Here is a 23,851-nt window from a genome sequence, read left to right on the forward strand (position 1 = left end):
GGTCTGCGGTTGTGAGCTCGGTTGGATATGTCTAATCAGCATCTTGATATGCCACACCTGTGAGGTGGCTGGATTATCTCGGCAAAAGAGAAGTGCTCACTAACACAGATTTAGACAGATTTGTGAACAGTATTTGAGAGAAATTGGCCTTTGGTGTACATAAAAAATGGGGGCAAAAACAAAAGTGTTGCATTTATAATTTTGTTCGGTGTATTTTGACAGCACAGTGTACACAGTACACTGTTATAATGTTACTGTTACAATTATTATATCCAAATGATCTGAGATTGCTCATCAATAAGCCTCAGTGCACAAAATGTAATGTAATATTCAGGTTTTCTTAAAATGAGAATAATTAACAACAAGACATAATGTGAAGTTGAATATTAGATCATAAGTAGTGCTCCCTGAATTACTATTAAATCTTTCAGTAGTTTTGTTTTTGCTCCTTGAGTGATTTGTTACGTGAATCACTTAAAAATTAAGCACAGCCATCATAAGAAAGAAACACATAATGAAATACTGAACTAAACAAATGCAGGTCCATAGTGCCAAACTTTAGTTAAAAAAAACAACAACAACTAAACACTGATTTCAAGTATCAGTGTAACTTTAAACAGACAATAGTCACATTAAAGAAGAGAATAATAATATCTGGAAGAAATTGGAAAGCTTCAAACAGGACATTTAGTAAATCCAGTGTACACTTCATCATTGCTTAACCCTGTAATTGTCTGTGTAATAATAATACAATTCATTTTACTACCATATTTAATGTTAACGTATCACACAAGAAAACATGAAAGAAAAACACAAAAATGCAAGGATATTCATATGGTATATGTATGAACTCTGTATCAGACAGATGGTACCAGTTTTACTTGTGGTTATGGAGTAAATAACCTTTGTTTTACACATGATTAGAACAGTTGTGGCATTTGATGGTTTTATTAATAATTTAAGATTATTTTTTAAGAAAAATTGTATCATCTGATACATTTAGCATAGCATATTGTAGTTAAGCCATTGTAACCATGTATGTCTAACCAATTTACAATTTTAAATGCATTTAAACAAGACAGCAACTATATGAGTGTTGGGGGTGGGAGGGGGTATTTTCCTGTTCAATTCAATAAATTGAAACATAGACAATGAAGTGATAAAATACATTTTACATGTCCTCTCTGGGGGTCCTGGAAATGTTCTGGGAGGTAGTGGGGGATTCAGGTTCAAAAACTTCATCTTCCATTCCTTCTTCAATTGGCTTCATAGTCGTGGATACTTTTGTCAGAGGAGTTTTCTCTAGAGAAAAAAAAAGTTTTTTGAAGGTTTCATATGTAGTTACACATTAAGATTCAAATATAATGTTTTAGAAAGTCATATGGAGACAAAACCTTCATTCTCTTAAAGTTATTTACTGTGTCCATCACATGTGCCATCACAGTAATGTGAATAAAATCACAAACATTAAAATTTTTAACTGTTATTTACACTCTGTGCATGTTATATAAAATTAGCAGTACTCAGAATGTTTGGGCTGGGAACCAGTTTTTTAGTCTTGTTCCTGAAGGTTGGGTCACACTACACTTTTTGTTAATGTTAATGTTCCAAAGTTTGAATTCTGTTCCAAATACGTTTGTTGTGAAGACGTTGATCTAGATATGTCACTTTAAAGCTGCAAGTTTGCAGCATTGCAGGGAAGTGGAGTACATTGTATTTTTTAACAATTATTTTATTACTGTTATATGCTGAATTTTTGTTTTTAAAAAGTTGCCGCAGAGATTGACGATGTCATATTATGGTAGTTGTAGTATCCAAAGAAATTTTGCATGTCCAAAGTCTAGTGTGACTGCAGTGTGAAAGAAGTGTTTTTATTGTGACATTGATTAATGTCTGACGTGCATTAGTCTGCAGTACATTAGTGTGCATACCCCTTTAATAATCTGCAAGATGTTTAAGTCCTACTGTATTATAACTGATAAACAAATGTAAGGCCTCTAAATTATCAACATGATCAAATGGGCTGAAAAACCTGTTGTACACAATCTACTACATGATTTCTGCAATCTGATTGAATTGATAAGTTTATACTTTTTAGCAAGTAAAAGGCCTCCTGTAATTTGTGATAAATGTCAAAAAAGTATTTTTTGCTGTGTAAAAATTAAACTATAATACATCAGGATCAATACATCATCTCTATATCGTCGTATTGCATTTCATGAGTTTTGATTTTACTAGTCATTCTTATATGTTGAATTACTAATCTTACTATCATATTATTGGAAAATATAGGGACAACTGATATTTATGTGCATTTTATGCAAGTAGTCTGCTATAAATCACTGGACTAAAAGATAACCAGAGATCTCATTGATTTACATTACAAGCTATTCATTGAGCATTTTATCAAACTGTCATATAAATATCAGCAACTGCACAGTCATTTTGTCTTCTTTTCCCCTCCTTGAATATTCTCCTATGTCATACTATGGTATATGAGCCATAAAAGCAGAATGAATCAAATACTCAAAAATACATTTTTTTTTAAATTTTGTCTAAAGGTTCAATAGTCTTCCATTTGAAAAAAAAAAAAAAAACTATCATAAATCATATATCATAAAATTAGCATTTTGTATTGAAAATATGTGTGAATGTATAAAGGGCTAAAAAAAACACCTCTTTAATACAGAAATGAGAAGGGGCTACAGTTAGAGCACAAATCTGAAATAATATTTTGTGAGAGGGAGACCAGAATCTCTACACACTGAAGAAAAAAAGGAAATACCTTGTACCCCCCCCCCCCCCCCCCGCTCCTCCTTAAACAAATAATCAAGTCACAAAAGAAAAACTTTTTTCCCCCACATTTCTAAATAGTCACATTTACATTATAATCAGATTCAAGTCTTCAACAAATTTATCACATGTCATCCATTCATTCATTCATTCACATAAAAAATATGGACAAGCTATTAACACTCCTTCCTTAACAAGTCACAAGCTGAGAGCTTTACTTTATATAGGCCTCTCACTAGCCTTCAACACCTGTGGTCACAAATTTATAAAAACTACCTCATTTTACCAATTAGCAGGTTTTACATAACCTGAAGTTCAGACAGGAAACTCCAGATGGAAAGGGCTAATAGGTGCTTGGCATAGAATATTGCTAGTAATAAAACTGTATACTAATGAGTGCTTTCGAAACACTGCTTTATGTAGCTTCAAAACATTTGTCAAAAATGCAGAATTATGAAATTTAAAGAGCAGAGGTACTGCATAGAAATCCTTGGATTATATCTATAACAGTTAATTAAATTGAATTCCAAAAGTGGTTTATAAACTTAGGAGACAAAAGGGGTATGCAAACCTTAACTGTATGTATATAGATGATGATATCAACTCGCAAAAACCCAAAAGAGTGATCTGGAACCTGTTGCAAAGCAAAGCCGCTAACTGTCCATTCTCCTATTATTAATATGTGACCGTTTGTCAAATGAATAAACGTATATGAATAATTTATTTTTAAAGAGAGTGCAGAGTGATACGGAAAGTATGAAACTATATACACTGATCCGCCACAACAATAAAACCATTGACAGGTGTAGTAAATTAACACAGATTTTATCATTACAATGGCACCTAGGGTGGGATATATACTGTAAGAAGCAAGTGAAAAGTCAGTTATTGAATTTCACTTGAAGAAGGAAAAACAGGCAAGCAGATAAATCGGGGTGACTTTGACAAGGGCCAAGCAGTGATGGCCAGGTGAGTCAGAGTAACCTCAAAAGGCCAAGTCTTGTGGGGTGTCCCAGTATACAGTGGTTAGCACCTACCAAAAGGGCTGCAAATAAGGACAAAGAGGTGCTTCCAGAAGTCATAGATCCTCTTCTGACTATTATTAATTCCTCATTGTCATTAGGATATGTCCCCAAAACCTTCAAACTGGCTGTTATTAAGCCTCTCATCAAAAAACCACAACTTGACCCCAAAGAACTAGTTAATTATAGACCAATCTCGAATCTCCCTTTTCTGTCCAAGATACTAGAAAAGGTGGTATCCTCACAATTATATTCCTTCTTCGAGAAAAATGGTATATGTGAGGATTTCCAGTCAGAATTTAGACCGTATCATAGTACTGAGACTGCTCTCCTTAGAGTTACAAATGATCTGCTCTTATCATCTGATCGTGGGTGTATCTCTCTATTAGTTTTATTGGATCTTAGTGCTGCGTTTGACACAATTGACCACAACATTCTTTTGCATAGACTTGAACACTTTGTTGGCATCAGTGGAAGTGCATTAGCATGGTTTAAATCGTACTTATATGACCGCCATCAGTTCGTAGCAGTGAATGAAGATGTATCCTATCGATCACAAGTGCAGTATGGAGTACCTCAAGGCTCAGTACTAGGGCCGCTACTCTTCACGCTTTATATGTTACCCTTGGGAGATATCATCAGGAAACATGGTGTTAGCTTTCACTGTTATGCTGATGATACTCAGCTCTATATTTCTTCGCGGCCCGGTGAAAGACACCAATTTGAAAAACGAATGGATTGCATAGTCGATATAAAAAACTGGATGACGAGTAATTTCTTACTGCTAAATTCTGAAAAAAAAAACAGAGGTGTTAATTATAGGACCTAAAAACTCTGCTTGTAATAACCATAGAACACTGTCTAAGACTTGATGGTTGCTCTGTCAATTCCTCGTCATCAGTTAGGAACCTAGGTGTGTTATTTGATCGCAATCTTTCCTTAGAAAGCCACGTTTCTAGCATTTGTAAAACTGCATTTTTCCATCTCAAAAATATATCTAAATGATATGCTCTCAATGTCAAATGCAGAAATGTTAATCCATGCATTTATGACCTCAAGGATAGATTATTGTAATGCTTTATTGGGTGGTTGTTCTGCACGCTTAGTAAACAAACTACAGCTAGTCCAAAATGCAGCAGCAAGAGTTCTTACTAGAACCAGGAAGTATGACCATATTAGCCCGGTCCTGTCAACACTGCACTGGCTCCCTATCAAACATCGTATAGATTTTAAAATCAAATTTTTTATTGCTTATTACTTATAAAGCCCTGAATGGTTTAGCACCTCAGTATTTGAATGAGCTCCTTTTACATTATAATCCTCTACGTCCGCTACGTTCTCAAAACTCTGGCAATTTGATAATACCTAGAATATCAAAATCAACTGCGGGCGGCAGATCCTTTTCCTATTTGGCGCCTAAACTCTGGAATAACCTACCTAACATTGTTCGGGAGGCAGACACACTCTTGCAGTTTAAATCTAGATTAAAGACCCATCTCTTTAACATGGCATACACATAACATACTAATATGCTTTTAATATCCAAATCCGTTAAAGGATTTTTAGGCTGCATTAATTAGGTAAACCGGAACCGGAAACACTTCCCATAACACCCTATGTACTTGCTACATCATTAGAAGAATGGCATCTACGCTAATATTTGTCTGTTTCTCTCTTGTTCCGAGGTCACCGTGGCCACCAGATCCAGTCTGTGTCCAGATCAGAGGGTCACTGCAGTCACCCGGATCCAGTACGTATCCAGACCAGATGGTGGATCAGCACCTAGAAAGGACCTCTACTGCCCTGAAAGACAGCGGAGACCAGGACAACTAGAGCCCCAGATACAGATCCCCTGTAAAGACCTTGTCTCAGAGGAGCACCAGGACAAGACCACAGGAAACAGATGATTCTTCTGCACAATCTGACTTTGCTGCAGCCTGGAATTGAACTACTGGTTTCGTCTGGTCAGAGGAGAACTGGCCCCCCAACTGAGCCTAGTTTCTCCCAAGGTTTTTTTCTCCATTCTGTCACCGATGGAGTTTCGGTTCCTTGCCGCTGTCGCCTCTGGCTTGCTTAGTTGGGGACACTTCATCTACAACGATATCGTTGACTTGATTGCAAATAAATGCATAGACACTATTTAACTGAACAGAGATGACATAACTGAATCCAATGATGAACTGCCTTTAACTATCACTTTGCATTATTGACACTGTTTTCCTAATGAATGTTGTTCAGTTGCTTTGACGCAATGTATTTTGTGTAAAGCGCTATATAAATAAAGGTGACTTTGACTTTGACAACCAGTGAACTGGCATCAGGGTCTCATTGATACACCTGGGAAGTGAAGGCTAGCCCATTTGGTCTGATCACAAAGAAGAGTCACTGTAGCTCAAATTGCTGAAAAACTTAATGCTGGCTATGATATAAAGGTGTCAGAACACACAAGACATGTGAGTGTCAGGACTGGACTATGGAGCAATGTCTGTTCTGATTAATCAGATTTTCTTTTAGATCAGGGGGAGATGGCAGCAGGATGCAATATGGGAAGAGGACAGGCAGGTGAGCCTGTGATACGCTCTGGGCAATGTTCTGCTGGGGAAGCTTGTGTCCTGGCATTCATGGGAATATTATTTTGGCACATACCACCTACCAAACCCTTCATGGCAGTGGTGTTTCCTGATGGTAGTGGCCTTATTAAGAAGGATAATGCACCATGGCACACTGCAAAAATCGTTTAGGATTGGTTTGAGGAACATGACCTAATGGCCTCTAAATTTTCCAGATCTCAATCTGATTGAGCATCTATAGCCACTTTTCCACCCTTGGGCTAAGCATCTCCTGTTGCTTAACCATTCTGTTTCGTGCCGATTCAGGGTAGCCAGTTATGGTTTCATTTCCCATTGTGGTGCTGTTAACGGAACACTCTTTGGAATGTAATAGAAAGTGTCAGTCATTGCTTTGGTAATGCAAGTGTTTACATATGGTATGAGATGTAAATAGTGGCCGCATTATGGAAAATTATCAGATATTTTATTTTGCTCAAATAGGATTTTCTTTGCTCAAAAAGCATGCTTGGCCAGCTATTAGCTTAATTAAAACTGGTTGCCAGACAACAAACAAGTAACCAGTCCACTTCCAGACAGAGAAAGCTTTGCAATTGTACCATGCCAAACCAAGCTCAAGTGAAAATATAACTGTACCCATCCATTACCGTTCTTAGAACTATTCAGGCTGACAGTGAAAAAAAAAAAACGAATAAGCCTTGGATGTACTGGACCAACAAACCCATCACAAGGTAGCATAATCTTGCAATTGGCAGGACTTAAAGGATATGGCTAATGTGCCATATCCATTAATTACCATGAGACATATTTAGAGCTCTTGCACCTTGATGCATCTGAGCCGTTTTGACAACATGAGGGGGACCTACGTAATATTAGGTAGATGGTTTTAAAATTGTGGCTGATCAGTGTACATAACATATACAGTGTAGTAGCTCATATATTGATCTGATGATCTGATGGATTTACTTGTATGATGACATGGTTTATGGCATGAAAGTTATGGACAAACTCATCAAATGCAGTTTTTTGGATGTTAAAGGTTAACTTCATAACAGGTCTGGTTATCGGAAGTCATTTGTTTTGACCAGTAGAAGGGAATTAATCCACTTTCTGGTTATGTTAAAAATGCCGATTTTTGTTGGGGTTGAGGAAGAGAAAGATAGTGAGAAAAAAATAAACCATCTTACACCCCATCAGGCCCGATCTGAGGACACAGCTAGAGAAGAAACAGGAGGAGAGAACGTCAGGGATACACCCAATATTAATAGTTTGAAATCACACCAATGTATTGTGCAATACCACAAATTTAGTACCCTATTAGCAACTCACACTGGAACAGATGAAGTTCAGAGTGGAGGTGAAGAATGCAAATTAGACATGTCTTGACATTTTAAATAAAGTTAGAAGAGACATAGATGAGAGAGCTGTGTGTTCTGGTTTATATCAGCATTTGTGGAGTCTAATATCGGAACATATGTAGCCTATTGAGTATATTGTGGTTATTACTTAAAATACAGCTTAGCACTGACTGATTAGTGAAAGATACTTAGCTCAAGAAAAGTCTGTAGACTTACGGAGTGATGAGCCAGTTGACCCGCCTCTCAGGATCTGGTTGAGGACATCGTCTGTCTCACTGGTGTCAGCCATGCTGTTCCTCATTTGCATCATAGACAGCTGAGAACATAGACTTGGATGACGGTCCATTTTCTTCACAGCCTATGGTTCAATCATCATAACGTTAGTTATAAATAATCATAACCACATGATGTCCTTAGTAAAAACTATTTATTTCTGTAAATTACATAATCATTAAAGTCAAATAAACTACAAATCATCTTCAAAGAATAGACAAGAACAGTGTTTGGAACTCATTCTTAATTATTACTATTTTCCATCTTTTATTCATCAAAACTGTGAAATAACACAAATAGGAATTACATGGGAATTGTGTAATAAGACCAATCCATTCCCTCAACCAACTTCCATCCTGGGATGTTAACATGTACTGAAGGACATTCATGTATACTAGACACATTTTTATACTAGACAAGGTATTCCTTCACTGTCCAAACATGTATTAGATTCTGAATTTAGTTATAAATATATATGTAGGCATAAGTTTTCTACAAGTATATCTAGCTCAGTCATGCAAGTAGGGTTACCATATGTCTTCTTTGTGCTGGACCTGTCCTGGCTAAAATGTACAGGTTATGCCTTTGTTTTCCATTTGACGTGCTTTCTACAGCCTTCATACATACTTGCACACCATGATTAAGCAATTATCTACAATACCTGCATGATATTTCTCAAATAGCTTTTCAGCCATTACCTTCAGCAAGTATGAAAACAATAGGAAAAAGTCAAAACTCAGACAATTTAGGCAGTTTATAAATCCTGGCTGAAACATGTCCTGACCTTACAGGCCTCTGCTGATTCTGCATCTAAGTAGATTGCTTGCTCAACATTTAAATTGTCTGTTATAACCCTCCACCTCCCCCAGCACCGCTTGTCTATATCTGCTAAGGGATTTATGTATCCCTATTCAAGTGGCAGGATATGCGCACAGCAGAATGTATGTGTATTTATGCAATAGCAGCTGTGGCGTGCATAGCATATCTACTCTGCCAAGACCAAATATATTAACAATGTCATGTTCATTAATTAACAGCTATGTTCTTACCTTGTCACTAAGGGTTGGGTCATTGAGAGAGTAAAGCTTGTTGGTGATGTCTTTGCCAATGAGGTACCTGAACACCTCATTCAGAAAAGTCTCTGACTCCAGGAAGTAAGTCAGACGCTCTCTAGACCAGCAGATAAGCTTGCAGTTTTCCTCAGCAGTGATCATCACCTGTATATTCATGTGCATGAGACCGATAAATGTAAATGGTGTGTATTAGTTTACTCTTCCACAAAATGACCAGAAATGTGACATTGTCTTTCTAGAGATGGCTACGCTCCTACGAAGTAAACAAACACAGAAAGCACAGACACAGAAAAATCTCAGACAGACGAAATCCAGAAGAACTATGCCAACATCTCCAAGAAATTTACCTACAAAGCTACCTGAAAAACTATGAACAACTGCACCTAGGACAAAGGCTGTTTTAAAGAGCAAGTCATATGGGTTTTTGAAAAATATATTTTTTGCAGTGTATAATGTAGCTATCCTTAAATGAAAACAATCTGCAAAAACAATCAAAGTTGTTAATCAAAAAAGTGCATGATAAATAAATATATTGTCTATCAAAAGAGAGAGTCGGTTCTGAATCACCTTAACAAATTGTTACATTTTTTAAACTTTTGCCTGTTACCGGTATACGTCACTGGGTAACACATTTGCATAATCCCCGCCTGCCTGTGAAAAATGAACATAGTCTGACCTGCCAACAAACACTTCCTCTACTTAGTGTGTTTACGTCATGTTGAAAAGACACTCTGTTCAAGAATTCCACAGAAATACAATTCAAACCTTTTGTTGTGTGCATGTAATTTTATCAAGGACTGCTTCTCTAATCTTGGCTTTTATCTTCATTGGCTTCTAATCTTCTTAATTTGGACTAACAAGCTGTCTGAACCACAACCAGTGAGTACGGTTGATAAGCTGTGTACATTTTCAATTGAGTGCTCAAAGAAAGTTTTTGTGCTAATATTTGATATACCTAGTGCAGCTTTAAGTTTCCAGGTAAAGCTCTTACAGAAGTATTTCTGATAATTTGCTGTGAACCTACTATTTCCTAAGAATGTGTCGCTTAATGTAGACTGATGTTGTTCTAATTACTTCATTTAATAATAAAGAATGTAGTGTAGCACACAGACTTTATAATCATTGTGAAATTGCTGTTTATTTTGCTGCACCGGCAGTTATAGGGTTAATGCGGGAGACACGAGTGAGTTAGTTAAAGGGGTCATATGATGTTGCTAAAAAGAAAATTATTTTGTGTATTTTGTGTAATGAAATGTGTTTAAGCGACGCAGTGTCTTGTTCCTTCAAGGAACTAGAGTTAGAGGACCTTTCTCTTCAGGAACTCGAACTGCGTCGAACGCTTTGGGGAACGATGTGCCCACGCTCCCAGACTTCCAAATCCTTGCCTAGTGTGTATTCAAAGAGCACAGCTAAGGCGAGAGAACAGAAGAGCCAGGAGTGGCTCGCAAATCTATATTGCAATATCTGACGAAAGTGGAGGGCGTGGACCATCCCGCAGCCTTGCAGATGTCCAATCCATTAGGGACTCACCTGCTAAGAAGGCCTTAGAGGCTGACATACCCCGTGTAGAGTGAGCCTTGGCTCCCAACGGCGGGGGAAGACAAGAGGACTCATAGGTAATGTTGATAGCCTCAACTATCCAATGACTAAGGTTCTGCTTAGTTGCAGGAAAAATCCCACTTTGGGGGGACCATGGCACACAGGCCGTTGGTCCATCTTTGTCCACAGGGCAGCTCTGTGGACGTATGTGTCCAGCGCTCGAACTGGATACATTCAATTAGCTTCTTCTGGTCGGACTCCCAGAAAGGAGGAGGAGGACAGAAGGCCTGCAGTACTATTGGTTGTGGTGTGACAGAGGGAACTTTTGTAGCATAACCTGCTCAAGGGTATAAGAGCGCTTTGGCCATGCCAGGCGCAAAGTCTAGGTAGGTAGGGGCCACCGAAGGGGTTTAACCCTCTGGAGTCTAAGGGTATTTTTGGGGCCTGGAGAAGTTTTGTCATGCCCTGACATTTGTGCTTTTTTCAGTTTCTTATAAATATCTAAATGGCTAAAGTCTAATCTCACTGTAATCAGCACGAACTGGGCTGTAATAATATGTGAGCAGCATGTATCTACATTGTGTTTTTGAGAAAAAGTTTTTATGCGTGGTTAGTGAAAAACTAAAAATGTTAAATCACTTTAATAAGGTCATAAAACACAAAAAGAACATTGGTTCCCGGGGACTTTTGAGATCTTGAGCTTGTAGCCTACAATGTTTTTTTCTAAATTATGTGAAAATCATCTTGTTTACTCACTCACAGAAAACAATATATTGATTCAAATTTTCTAAGACACTTTTTGTTGGTAAAAATCATATGTGAGCAGGCACCAACTATCATGAATATCATTGTGACTTACACCTGAGAAGACAAAGACCCACATAATGAGCTGCATAATGAGCCTTTCAGACAGCTGTGTCACTGAGAGGGAAGAGTTACAAAGAAAGAATGTGAGGACAAAATAAATGTATAAAATTTTATGTTTGCAGTTTATTTAGAATACATTTAATTATCCCACAACACAATTTAATATCCACTTGCGAGTGCAGATAAACAGAGTATTAGGAACAATCAAAGCTGACTTTCAAACTGAATTTTTTGCATCATTACTCCAGTCACACAATCCTTCAGAATCCTTCAGGGTTTTTTTTTGGGGGGGGGGGGGGGAGGGGTAACATATAAATGTTACAGTTACATTTATTTGTTACATTTATATTATTTACATCAAGCTTTCGAATGGTATAGTATATATAGGAATTATAGTTTGGAAAAAGTCTTGGGAAAAAGTCTAAATAGTAAAATGTTTACACGTTATGTGAAAACTATTGTAAAAGTATATAAATAAATAAAAAGAGACTTACTCATGTTTATGATCTCTGCTGAAAAAAGTGCTTCATTCTTTTTTTCTGAGGAAATCCAAATCTCAAATCCTCAACACATCTTTTTGGGGTGAATTATGTCTTATTATTCTCATTGCGAAGCAAACAGTAAAATAAAAACTTGAAGAACAGTCTTGCTGCGTTGTTTTCTGTTGTGTGGGCATATTCAAGCCACGCGCTTCAGTGAAACATTAGAATCTCAATAGGGATCAGCGTGGGGGCGTGGTCGCATTAGAAGATAATGAAGGGAGACGTGAAAAATGGACATCGCGTTGTTTTCATATGAATCACTTTATCACAGAATATTGTAAATACTTGTTTAGTTTAAAAGTAGACATGTCATGCTTTCTATAGATATATCTCTCATGTCTTTTCGTTGAGTGTTCACTGAGTTACAGTTAATTTTAATGACACGTTTGTAAATGAAGATCAGCACACCATGTTTATCTTTATTTTATAAATGCACAACGTTTTGTTGTTATGTCTGTATACAAAAAATTAGACCCTTTACAGATTCGATTGATATATTGCTCTTATCTGTACGATCAAAACTGAAAGTGTAATTTAAGTTCTTTTCGGGTTATCAGGAGAAAAAGCCTCATAATGCGTATATGCGTCAATTGACTCCAAAGGGTTAAAGGGTCAGATGTCTATCTGAAATATCTTGAATTGGCTAAAATGGAGCTTACACAGAGCCTCTAAAACCACAACCAAGTGCCAGGAGGGAACACGGGACTGTACTGGAGGCCTCAGCCTCCGTGCACCGTGGAGGAAACATGTCACTATGGGGTGTCTACCCACTGATTGACCACCGGAAGGGACATGGTAAGCTGCAATAGCCGCCACGTAAGCCTTTAAGGTGGAGTGGGTTAACCCTGCAGAGAGCCTGGCTGTAGAAACTCCAGAATTGTACCAACTGGGCCGTTAACAGGGTAATGCTGGCGGTCTCTACACCATGAGGTGAAGAGTTTCCACCTCAGGGCGTACAGTTTTCTCATTGAGGGAGCTCTGGATTGGAGGACGGTCTCAACAACCTCGGTTGAGAAACTGGATGCTATGAGTTGTGCCCCCTCAGGGGCCACACCCACACTTTCCACAACTCCGGCAGGGTGGCCACTCATGACCGCACCCCAACCAGTGAGGGACGTGTCTGTCGCTAGCATTATACGGCGACAAAGAGCTCCCAGCACTGATCACCCCATAGTGACATGTTTCCTAGATCAAAGATCGGACATAACCCCCCATTCTTTGCCAAAATGCACCTTGAAGATTCTAAAGGTTTATGAGACTAAAATTTAATTATTTGGATTATCCAGAAGGGAAAAATGGATTGGGGCAAAATACCATCAAATTCGTGAGTAAAATCTGCAAAACTGAGCACACAGTGGCTCAAGCAGAAAATGGTGAATGTTCTTTCATGGCCTAGTCAGAGTCCAGATTTAAGCCCCATTGAAAATCTGGAATGACTGAAAGACTACAGTTCACAAACGCTTACCATCAAATTCAACAGAACTTGAACAGTTCTGCAAAGAAGAGTGGCCAAATATCGCAATGTCTATACTCACCCTTAACAGATAAAAGGATAGTACGACAAAGATCGCTTTCCTCAGCAGACATTGAAACTAATGTTTTATTGTTAATATGAGATTGAGCTGAAGAATGAATACTGTCAGATGCAGGTTATCACACTCGCTCAGTCCATCTCTCTCTCATATGCGGCTACACATAATATGCAGCTTTTAATACAGTAATAAAATAAGCTTTAATTAAGTAACATTGCTTTGTTACTAGAGACGATTTCAAAATTGGTAACAGAGGCTTGAGCTCATCTATTAACCTGACAAACTGAGATTTGGATCTGTAGAAGAAGGAAGTAGTTCTGCACTAAAGAGAGTTTTTAAAGACACTACGTTGTTGTTTTACTTATGTATTTACACATTTGTGCAGTCGAACTGTTGTATAAAAGCAATATCACACTCGTAGATGTGAAATGTAGCTGTACATGTATATCAGCACTCTGTGATTACCTGCCGATATACTGATGTCCACTCATGCGAAATTGCTCATATATGTAAGGGTACAGAAATACAATGTTGATGTTACATTCTGAGAAGCACTTGTGAATGGCACTTTTTTACTATTATAAATTTAAATGAATATTATTAATAGTAAACTTTAAACCCATTACCTGAAACCTCTCACTCCTGTTCATCTGAGTTGACCTGAACTCTGGAGAGTCGATGAAGGCATTGGTATAAATATTATGCAAGAAATGGCCACGATATGATACCTTCATCCTGTCAAATGCATAAACTTGATCAGATAATTAAAAAACAATACACATGTGATAGGAGATCTAGAAAGTAAGTGTGGACTTAATAAAATGAAGCACCTACTTTCCTTTGAGAAGAACGCTGAGGTGCTCATCAACAGAGGTTTTATCTTCTACTGCATAGACCTGGCCCTTCTTTAGGGCCTGGATGGTGCAGAACTGGCCAGTGAGCCTCTGAAACAGAGCTTCACGTACATGCAGGGGCTCGAACATACGCTTGTACAATGATTTTAACTCCCTGTCAATCTTAATCTGGAATTAAACAACATAACCAAACAGATATATTGAATTCAAGACAATGGGAAAGTTAATTCTGAGTCAAAATTCATTGCCAGCAATGTGATCATCACTACTAGCCACTGTACAGACACTACAATTGCCCACTCATGAAGACATCAGAGAACAGATGAGAGCAAATCATCTTCTATCTCAATACAAATCATGGTATTTGACCTTTGGATGAAGTTTAAGCATCTCTCAGCCAAGGACATTCAAACAGACTGTATCAATAATATGTAGCTTGCTCATTGGTGAATGTACTCACCGGTCTGCGTTTATAAAGAAGGAAGAAGAAATGCATGAAGTTCACCAGAAGGAAAACCACATTCCAAACCATCACATCCAATGTACATCTATATAATGTGGCCCACGTTATGAACAAAAAGCACCCTGAAATCCAATAAAGATAAGCATTTCAATTCCCAAAAAAGCTGAGTGTTGTTATGAATCAGTACATCAAACATCAACATCAAAACAATCCAAAATTATTGTTTACATTTAGTTAAAAATCTGTTTTTGGTTCTCAAAAGTTCATATGAAACTTAATCCAAAGTAAAAAAATGTTATGTTTTATTGTGATACCCCTTTAGGATTTCAAAATATTCTGCACAGACTTCGTTATTATATTAAATTGATATAGACAATACCTGCCACAACTTTTAATATTATTATTTTTTTATGTGATTAAAACAACTGTAGTACGTAATCTCAAAACCTTTTGTCATTCTGGAATTTGAATGGTTTGATAATTTGTTACTTGAGGTTGCAAAATATTTTGAAATTAAAATTGTTAAATCCTTTCAATTCAAGATTTATTAGTGTTATTTAAATATAATTTATACTATTATAGTATTCATTAATATTTTTATATAGTTAATATAGTAGCTTGTATTTGTATATTTTAATTTTTAGTTTAAATTTTAGTAATTTTGCTATGTTCTTTTGCCTTTTTTTGTAGTTTATTTATAAATATATTATTCCTTAATATTCTATTTTTTTTTCTTTCATTTGTAGTGGCAATTAATAGTACATCAACTTATTTATTTATTTTATTTCGTTTAGTTGCCAAGACATATATTATTTTTTTTTCAATCCAATCTTAATACTTTATTTTTTATTTCAGTTTAATTTCAATTAATTAATGGTTTTAGTTTTAATACCTAATGTTATATGTATTATCACTTTTTTAAGTACATTTAAAGGACGCACATTAATCTGTCAATATCTCAGCTCATCAAATGAAATGACTGGCAACAAACTTTACAGAATTTAAACTACAATGCTTCAGTTCAATACCCTCTAAACATATATATATATATATATATATATATATATATATGCTGGTTATATGTGCGCTATACAATCGTGTATGTGACGAATACAAATCTTGAATCTTGCCTATATTTCTAATCATTTCAGTTGTGTCAGTAGGCCTACATGTGTATGACCATTTTATTTTTCTGTCAATTTGTGATATTTAAAAAGGTTAAGCTTTAACAGTGTTTAACAGTACATGTATGATAACTAGGTTTTAACTAGCATTCGTTTTCTCCTGTTGAAGGCGTTCTGCACCTGTCATCAGCAGCAGTCTGAGGAAGATCATATGAAGCGCTACTGTGGTGGGGATGAGGAAACCTAGAGCAAGGCTCAGGTTGGCCAGGTGGAACAGCAGGTGATGAGACTGCTCCCAGTCCTGGCACAATGTGGTGTTAGGATCGCCATTGACTGACGGGACACTGGAGGGCAGTGCAGATATTGTGTAATTCAAGGAGTCTGACATTCTGGAGTTTTCAAGCTGATGGGGAGAAGGCCAGAAAGTTGAACAGTTAGAACCGCCACATTCATAAACAAATACATTTGAATCTCAAGCATTTAACTTCATTCAATAGCCTACATAGCCAATCTGGACATAAATGTTCTAAATGTCTGTCAGCGCGTAATAAATGTAACTTAATATAGTTACATGAAGATAGGCTACTGTCAGAAATCAGAAACTGAAATGCGCAAACCTATTTCGGGGAGATTTACAAACCCAGAGATGCAGTCACTGACCTCCAGTAAACTTTCTATAGAACTACATTTTAGTTTATCTGTTGTGCTTCGTGTTAATCTTGGATGCCTTTAGTTTAAATATGTTATTTAAAAATATTTCATTATAGCCTATTAATTAAAATATGTTGTACTCACCCGTGTTGTCGAGCTTGTTCGAGCTCTAATGTGCGCGGTCTGGAGGAATGTTAAGGCAGAAGATAACAGACTGATAGCTGAGAGCTTGGAGTGTATCATGAACCCATTCCAGCCAGATGACAGGCATTGACTTAAAATGGGCACAAACCAAGCGGCCACTCCCCTGCGCACATACGCGTCTGCACCACTAGAGGGAGACACCCGTGATCATGAGGCGTTTGTCAACAGACTGGTCTGACACGGAGCATGCCCTTAATTGTAATCAAACTAAATTAAGGAAAAGCACTGAGATCAATTTTCGTCTGGCAAATATATTGTCTGTCAGCTGAATTTGTAGGCTAGGATATTTGTAAATAAATACCCACATTACAACTCGCTTCATGCATTGTGCATCTACTAGCTACAGGAGACTAGACGGATACTCCAGGCCGTTCTCATCCCAAGGCGTCATATACTGACCCTTTTGACATTTCGTCAACATCCTACGCACATGGCGCCCTCTAGCGTCAATATTAGAAGCAGATAAAAATGGGCCAGAAGGCGCCTCCTAGCGGTCTAACCCTAACCCTAACCTTAACCCATAATCTGTGTCTCATATTGACGCTAGAGGGTGCCATATGCGTAGGATGTTGACGAAATGTCAAGAGGGTCAGTATATGACGCCTTGGGATGAGAATGCGTTAGATACTCATGTATCACACTCACAGTTTAGACAAAATGTGAACTACACGTGGTTGAAATATTCCGTTTACCTGCTCAAAACAAATACGCATAGGATAATAAATAAATATGCTAAAAATATAATCTCGACAAAAGAGAGATAAATTTACCTGTGTGAAAAAAAACTTTTATCCTGTATATTGTCCCCTTTAATTCCGATTGATTGCTATGCTCATTAATAGTTGATTTTTAAACTCTATAATATTTTGTTCTTTTATTTTCAAAATAATGTGTGAACATATAATATGTGTGTAAAGCAAACAAACTAGGCTATACAGACAATATGGGCAACAGTTATAACAATTTCAGACTGACAGTGTTCATGTAGGTGATGCAGAGAGAAGAAAGACGAGTCTTCACGTGAAAGCTATAGCTAAATAGTTAACATCGCATTAATAGATATAAGATATTCCAATGCCTTGATATAGCCTACAGTTTGGTAAGATATCTTGCTCAAAACCAGTTAATCTTCTGAACAATTGTTGAGAAATGTCTTACCTGAACAAAAACACTGATTTCAGGGCACTATACAATTAAATAAAATAAGGACAAAAATATTTGTGGAACATAAAAGAATAAAACAATGCATGACAAAACCCCAGTGCCATTCATTACAATCAGTTAAGGCTACATAAAATGTGGAGCGCGTTTCTCATGAGTGTCTTTCTGTCGGTTTGCTTCACTTTGTCCCAGCACTGGCCGGGATTCACTTGTGTTTTCTATTTCTGGCTCTGGTCCGTGATAGAAGCTTGGTAACCGGAGATCGTAGCTGAACCCGCGGGTGTCGAAAGCCTTGTCGTTGAGAGAGAAGAGTTTCTCCGCGATGTCATTGCGCACCAGCAGCGCGAAGATCTTGGCGATGTAGCGGTGCTGCGCGAACAGCAGATAGAGCTTCTTCCGTCTCCACGCCACGTACCTGCACCGGTTATCTGCACGTAACGTGACCTGGAACCAGGGCCAGATTAAAACTTCGTTGTACCCTGGGCAACAATATTCAAGGGCCCCATCATCACGACCCCAGGATCACCACAATATGGTCATATACAGAATATATTACTGTAATATACAGTAAATATACTCAATACTTCAAATTCTAACTGTCATCAGGTGTATTTTGATTTACAAATATTTAAATGCTCATAGAACTACAAATGCACTACTATGTCCCCTATCAAAGACATTCACTCACATATGATGCTATGAAAACAAAACATCAGCATCTGTATAATCTGGTAAAATTGACCCACTACATTGAGAGGGAGGGAAATATCCTCCATTTTCACAAAAATGAATAAATAAGCAACCACTTTCAAACCATTGTTTATTTAACAACATTTATTCCCAATAGAAATGTATTGAATTGATATAGCTATAACAGAAGACCACAGACAACACATCAAGAAACATTTTGGTCCTCAGCTCATTTTAAGCAGAAATCACACTGACAGGGTGACCCTGTTTCCTCAGAATTCAACAAGGCAATCAAGTTATTAGTCCAACACAAACAATTTGAAATCTGCCAGTTTTCCCTCCTCAACAATATACAGCATTTTAATAAAGCTGGCACCTCAAGGAAAAAATAAATAAATAAAATGCAGTATCACTGTTATCTGCTCATAAACATTTTTATCCTAAGCTCATTTTAACTTGTTTTAAAATAGAACAACAACATATCACAGCACAATTAACCAGTTAAACATTGTAGTGCTACATAAACATTTAGAAATCTGTCAATTTCTCTGAAGAAGACAAGACAGAAATAAATGCTACATAATCTGGCAAAACACACAATTTTAGTCCTAAATAATGAGGAAGTGCATGTTTGAATTTGAAATGCCTTCATTTGGCAAACACATCTTACAATGGCTTTTTTCTGGACTTTGACTGTGCAAACTGGTGTACAGTATAACATATTCAAAATCAAGGCCACTAACAAGTTCATGTCCAATAGCTAAAATAGAAAGTGCAGAGCCGTGTCTGTGACACAATTTCTCTCTAGAAGACAAGATAAAAATAAATACTACAAAACCTGGCAAAACACACAATTTTAATCCTAAATAATGAGGAAGTGCATGTTTGCTTTCATTTGGCATCTTGTAGAAATGTCCTGGCTAGCTGAGTTGTCCTCGTCGTTGACGGAAGCTGACTTAACAGAACTGTCGGCAACATTAACAGGAGTGAAGAAATTACCTATTTTAGGTATATACTTTACATTTTCTGCGTGTCCTTTTCCTTTTTTAATTTCCGCTTCGCGCTCCCATTTAGCTTCTCCATGTCAGATTTTTTTTAACTTGAGGCCCTCTCTTCATTGGTCATTCCGCATGAGACTGACTCTCAACCGCTCTCAACTCACGTTCAAAGTCATAGGCAGCGCAGCGTCTCTCTGTGCAGCGCAAAAGCCCGTGTTGACAGTTTGTTTAATGTAAAGCGGTAGATTACCAGATACAGTATTTTGCTCGTGCCCTTGCTGCCCTGGGCCCTTTAGAGGTCTTGGGCCCCTGGGCAATTGCCCAGTTGCCCGTATGGTTAATCCGGCCCTGCCTGGAACAATACAAGAAGTCGTCCCATTACAACTTGAACAGTACGAAAAAAAAACACACAATTCATTCACAATGTATTCACATGAAACACCCCTTCTTCTGAAGGTCTAAGGGAGTCCCACTCCGGAGAGTCCAGGAACTGAAAGGGATGGATGTGGTGCAAAAACTCCCCGTTCACCGTCACTCGTATCCTATTTCAGACAAAACGAGAGCTTTGTTTGCCTTGAAGCACACAAGACTAAATACGTGGATTATTTCTAGTTACGAAGTCTGTTTACTCACCTGCCTGAGATGAGAACGGACAGGTTGTCGATGGAGGTTTTACCCTCCACGGCGAAGCAGTGGTCTTTTTCTATAGTGTAGATATCGCCCTCACAACACTCCACGATTTTTCCAAAATGAGTTAAGGATACTCCCAGCTTTTTGAACATATAATCGTAGAGATCCTGGAACTCCTTACCGAAAGTGACTTTGCGCAGTCGGTACGACACATGAACAACTTGTGCCAAACAGAAGACGAAAAGCGTGAAGCTCCACGAAAACGAGTCAGTCGTGCAGGGATCCGACCATGACCACATCGAATAACAGAAGAACCCGAGCGTTAAAAAGATGAAATCCATAAAAGCCGCTGCCTCCCATAAATCCCAAAACCAGCAGTAGCTATATGTGCGAGATGAAACATTGATCCTTCAGGATTTTCCTTCCATGCTGAGCACACTGGGTAGCCTATTCCAGAGTCTCTGCTGTCAAGTTATTATATGTCAAATGATTCATAATAGAAAACTAGATAAAAAAGTTCGTCAAGACAAACTTTAAGTTGGCTTGAGAAAGCCTGGCCAGAAAGTTTAAAAAGTTAGAAATGGGTTAGAAACAGACAGATTACATATAGATAGATAGATAGATTAGAAACAGACAGATTATAGATAGATAGATAGATAGATAGATAGATAGATAGATAGATAGATAGATAGATAGATAGATAGATAGATAGATAGATAGATAGATAGATAGATAGATAGATAGATAGATTAGAAACAGTCATATTATAGATAGATAGATAGATAGATAGATTAGAAACAGACAGATTGAAGATAGATAGATAGATAGATAGATAGATAGATAGATAGATAGATAGATAGATAGATAGATAGATTAGAAACAGACAGATTATAGATAGATAGATAGATAGATAGATAGATAGATAGATAGATAGATAGAAACAGTCAGAAGATAGATAGATAGATAGATAGATAGATAGATAGATAGATAGATAGATAGATAGATAGATAGATAGATAGATAGATAGGTTAGAAACAGACAGATTATAGATAGATAGATAGATAGATAGATAGATAGATAGATAGATAGATAGATAGATAGATAGATAGATAGATAGATTAGAAACAGACAGATTATAGATAGATAGATAGATAGATAGATAGATAGATAGATAGATAGATAGATAGAAACAGTCAGAAGATAGATAGATAGATAGATAGATAGATAGATAGATAGATAGATAGATAGATAGATAGATAGATAGAAACAGTCAGAAGATAGATAGATAGATAGATAGATAGATAGATAGATAGATAGATAGATAGAAACAGTCAGAAGATAGATAGATAGATAGATAGATAGATAGATAGATAGATAGATAGATAGATAGATAGAAACAGTCAGAAGATAGATAGATAGATAGATAGATAGATAGATAGATAGATAGATAGATAGATAGATAGATAGATAGATAGATAGATAGAAACAGTCAGAAGATAGATAGATAGATAGATAGATAGATAGATAGATAGATAGATAGATAGATAGATAGATAGATGAGTTTGAATGGGTTAGTAAAAGTACATAGAAGGTAAGTCTGATTGAGTCTAATGGGCTTCAGTGTGTTTAGATTTTAATTTTTGACAGTTGGAGTTCACGGAATGTTCAGTTGAGCAGAGACTTTTCAATGTAAGTCTATGGGATTTTTATGATTTTTAATCTTCAGTTTTATGAAAAGTATAAGTCCGATCAGTCTAAAAAGATATAGCAACTAACTTCAGATCAGTCTGAAGAGCTGGGCTGAGTTTGGAGTCTGTAGAGTTAAAGCTCTAGGAGGAGTAGCAGTTGAAAATTTTAGTCTCAGAAGAATAATAATATGTTAATTTGTCTTTATATGTCTTTCTCAAGCCAACTTAATAATAAGAAGTTTAAATAGAATATCAGTAAGTTGGCTTTCTCAAGCCAACTTAATAAATAATTCGCCAGATGACGCGAGTCGTACAGTATCAAACTCTGCGTTAATAAGCGCACTTCCTCTGTAGAGATGATCAAGGTCCTGCGCACTTTATTGCGCACACAGAAACCTAACCCTTCAGCCTCCCCAGAGGAAAACTACTCAAAGGCTGCTGCGTTGGAGACATTATGGAGTTGTGTGTTTAGTTCAAGTATGCGACTTTGTCTGGGACGTTTCTGAATCAAATCTTGAGTTTTCAGTTGTGACTTCTCTGCCAACTTTAAATCAAATTTTAATATGATGACATGAATTTAAAGCCCTGAAATGTTACCACCTCCCCACTTTTTGCCAGATTGTTTGTTATAGTATGGATGTGACTGAGAACATGGAGTATGCGTTTATAATCATTTATCATTTAATAGATTTATTATTCCATTCAATCCTTTGATCCTCTTTTTGGAACCTGTAAAATGTTATCTTATGTCAAACCTTTTTCCCCCATGGCTAAAAAGTACTCTTCTTATAATTGAGTAGTATTCAAGGATTCTTTAGTTTAGAATTTACATAAGAAAATAGGTTACTTATTCTCAAAATAAGCCACTTGAGAATATTAATGAAGTTATGCAAGTACTTTATACCCACAAAATGAATGATGGCATTTTTTTCACAACATATTTGTTATGTTAATAAAGGTTGCATGTCCAATACAATTTCCAAGACTTTGCTTCAGGTAAAGGAGAATGTAAAGGGCAGACAGTCTTTATGTGTGTAAACGTCACACTATAACTAGATTTGAGACATGTGCATAACACTGGGACAGATCTTTTCTCAAGACACAAATCAGGGTGTTTCAGCAGCGGCAGTTTTGTTCTGGTTGAAAATAACTCACTGTTAACACACCGACCAAACCCCAGCCTGCAGCCTGCCAGCTGAAGGTGCCTTTCATACACACTCTGAGGTATGAAAACAAACTTCACCCGAGATAGAGATTGAGGACAAACCTTCTCTACAGTCTCAAGTCCTAATAAACATCATATCTTCAGTTTATCCATAGAATCCACGTGATTTTGAACAAACATAGAGAACATCGCAGAGCCGGTTGTTAAGAGAGCTGACTTGAGTTAGAGGTTCAGCCATGTACAACTCTGCCTTTATACTGGCTATCAGACACCCAGCATGTCTATATATAGATCCAGACCCCAGTATATCTGTCAGTGGATGTGTGTGTCTACCAAAGAAAGAGACAGAAAAACAGGGAACTGGAGCATATTAATTGGGGTGTGAGATCAATGTATGCATAACTTACATGGTAATGAAAAAACTAACAGCATCATTATATTAGATTGTGTGTCAGTCCAGGTGCGTGCATGTTCACTGACAGATGAAGCACCTGCGGTCATTAATCGAAAAGAACAGCGCTGAGTTTTGAGACCAAAGACACCTTAGCTGAGAGGTGTTACAGAAAAATAGAACACCACCGGTGAAGGTGAGCTATTCTCATTGCTGTTGGCAGGTTTTTTAAATCGCATCTTATTATGTCTTAAAATATCTCTGAC

General features: G+C 37.1%; 1 protein-coding gene and 1 pseudogene across 1 annotated transcript; both read right to left on the bottom strand.

Moving 5' to 3' along the window:
* Positions 1-1,167: 1,167 nt before the first annotated feature.
* LOC132103785 (blood vessel epicardial substance-like) lies at positions 1,168-16,395 on the bottom strand. Its single transcript, XM_059508877.1, has 7 exons — positions 16,188-16,395; positions 14,881-15,005; positions 14,401-14,588; positions 14,193-14,301; positions 9,063-9,230; positions 7,957-8,098; positions 1,168-1,302 (listed from the first exon to the last, which is right to left on the bottom strand). Exons 1-7 carry the CDS (start codon positions 16,393-16,395, stop codon positions 1,172-1,174), a joined length of 1,071 nt encoding a protein of 356 aa, XP_059364860.1. The 3' UTR covers positions 1,168-1,171.
* Positions 16,396-18,149: 1,754 nt separating this feature from the next.
* On the bottom strand, positions 18,150-23,432 carry LOC132103786 (popeye domain-containing protein 3-like; annotated as a pseudogene).
* Between the last annotated feature and the right edge of the window lie 419 nt (positions 23,433-23,851).

The sequence above is a fragment of the Carassius carassius genome, chromosome 24, assembly GCF_963082965.1.
Source record: "Carassius carassius chromosome 24, fCarCar2.1, whole genome shotgun sequence".
In the NCBI taxonomy this organism is placed as follows: Eukaryota; Metazoa; Chordata; class Actinopteri; order Cypriniformes; family Cyprinidae; genus Carassius; species Carassius carassius.

What these genes read in the sequence shown, in the direction of transcription:
- LOC132103785 (XM_059508877.1), bottom strand. Translation starts at nt 16,395, where the DNA reads ATGTCAGACTCCTTGAATTACACAATATCTGCACTGCCCTCCAGTGTC. An exon ending in AGCGTTCTTCTCAAAGGAAA is followed by an intron (nt 14,302 to 14,400) that starts GTAGGTGCTTCA and finishes TGCATTTGACAG; the next exon opens with GATGAAGGTATCATATCGTG. An exon ending in ACCCAACCCTTAGTGACAAG is followed by an intron (nt 8,099 to 9,062) that starts GTAAGAACATAG and finishes ATTGAACCATAG; the next exon opens with GCTGTGAAGAAAATGGACCG.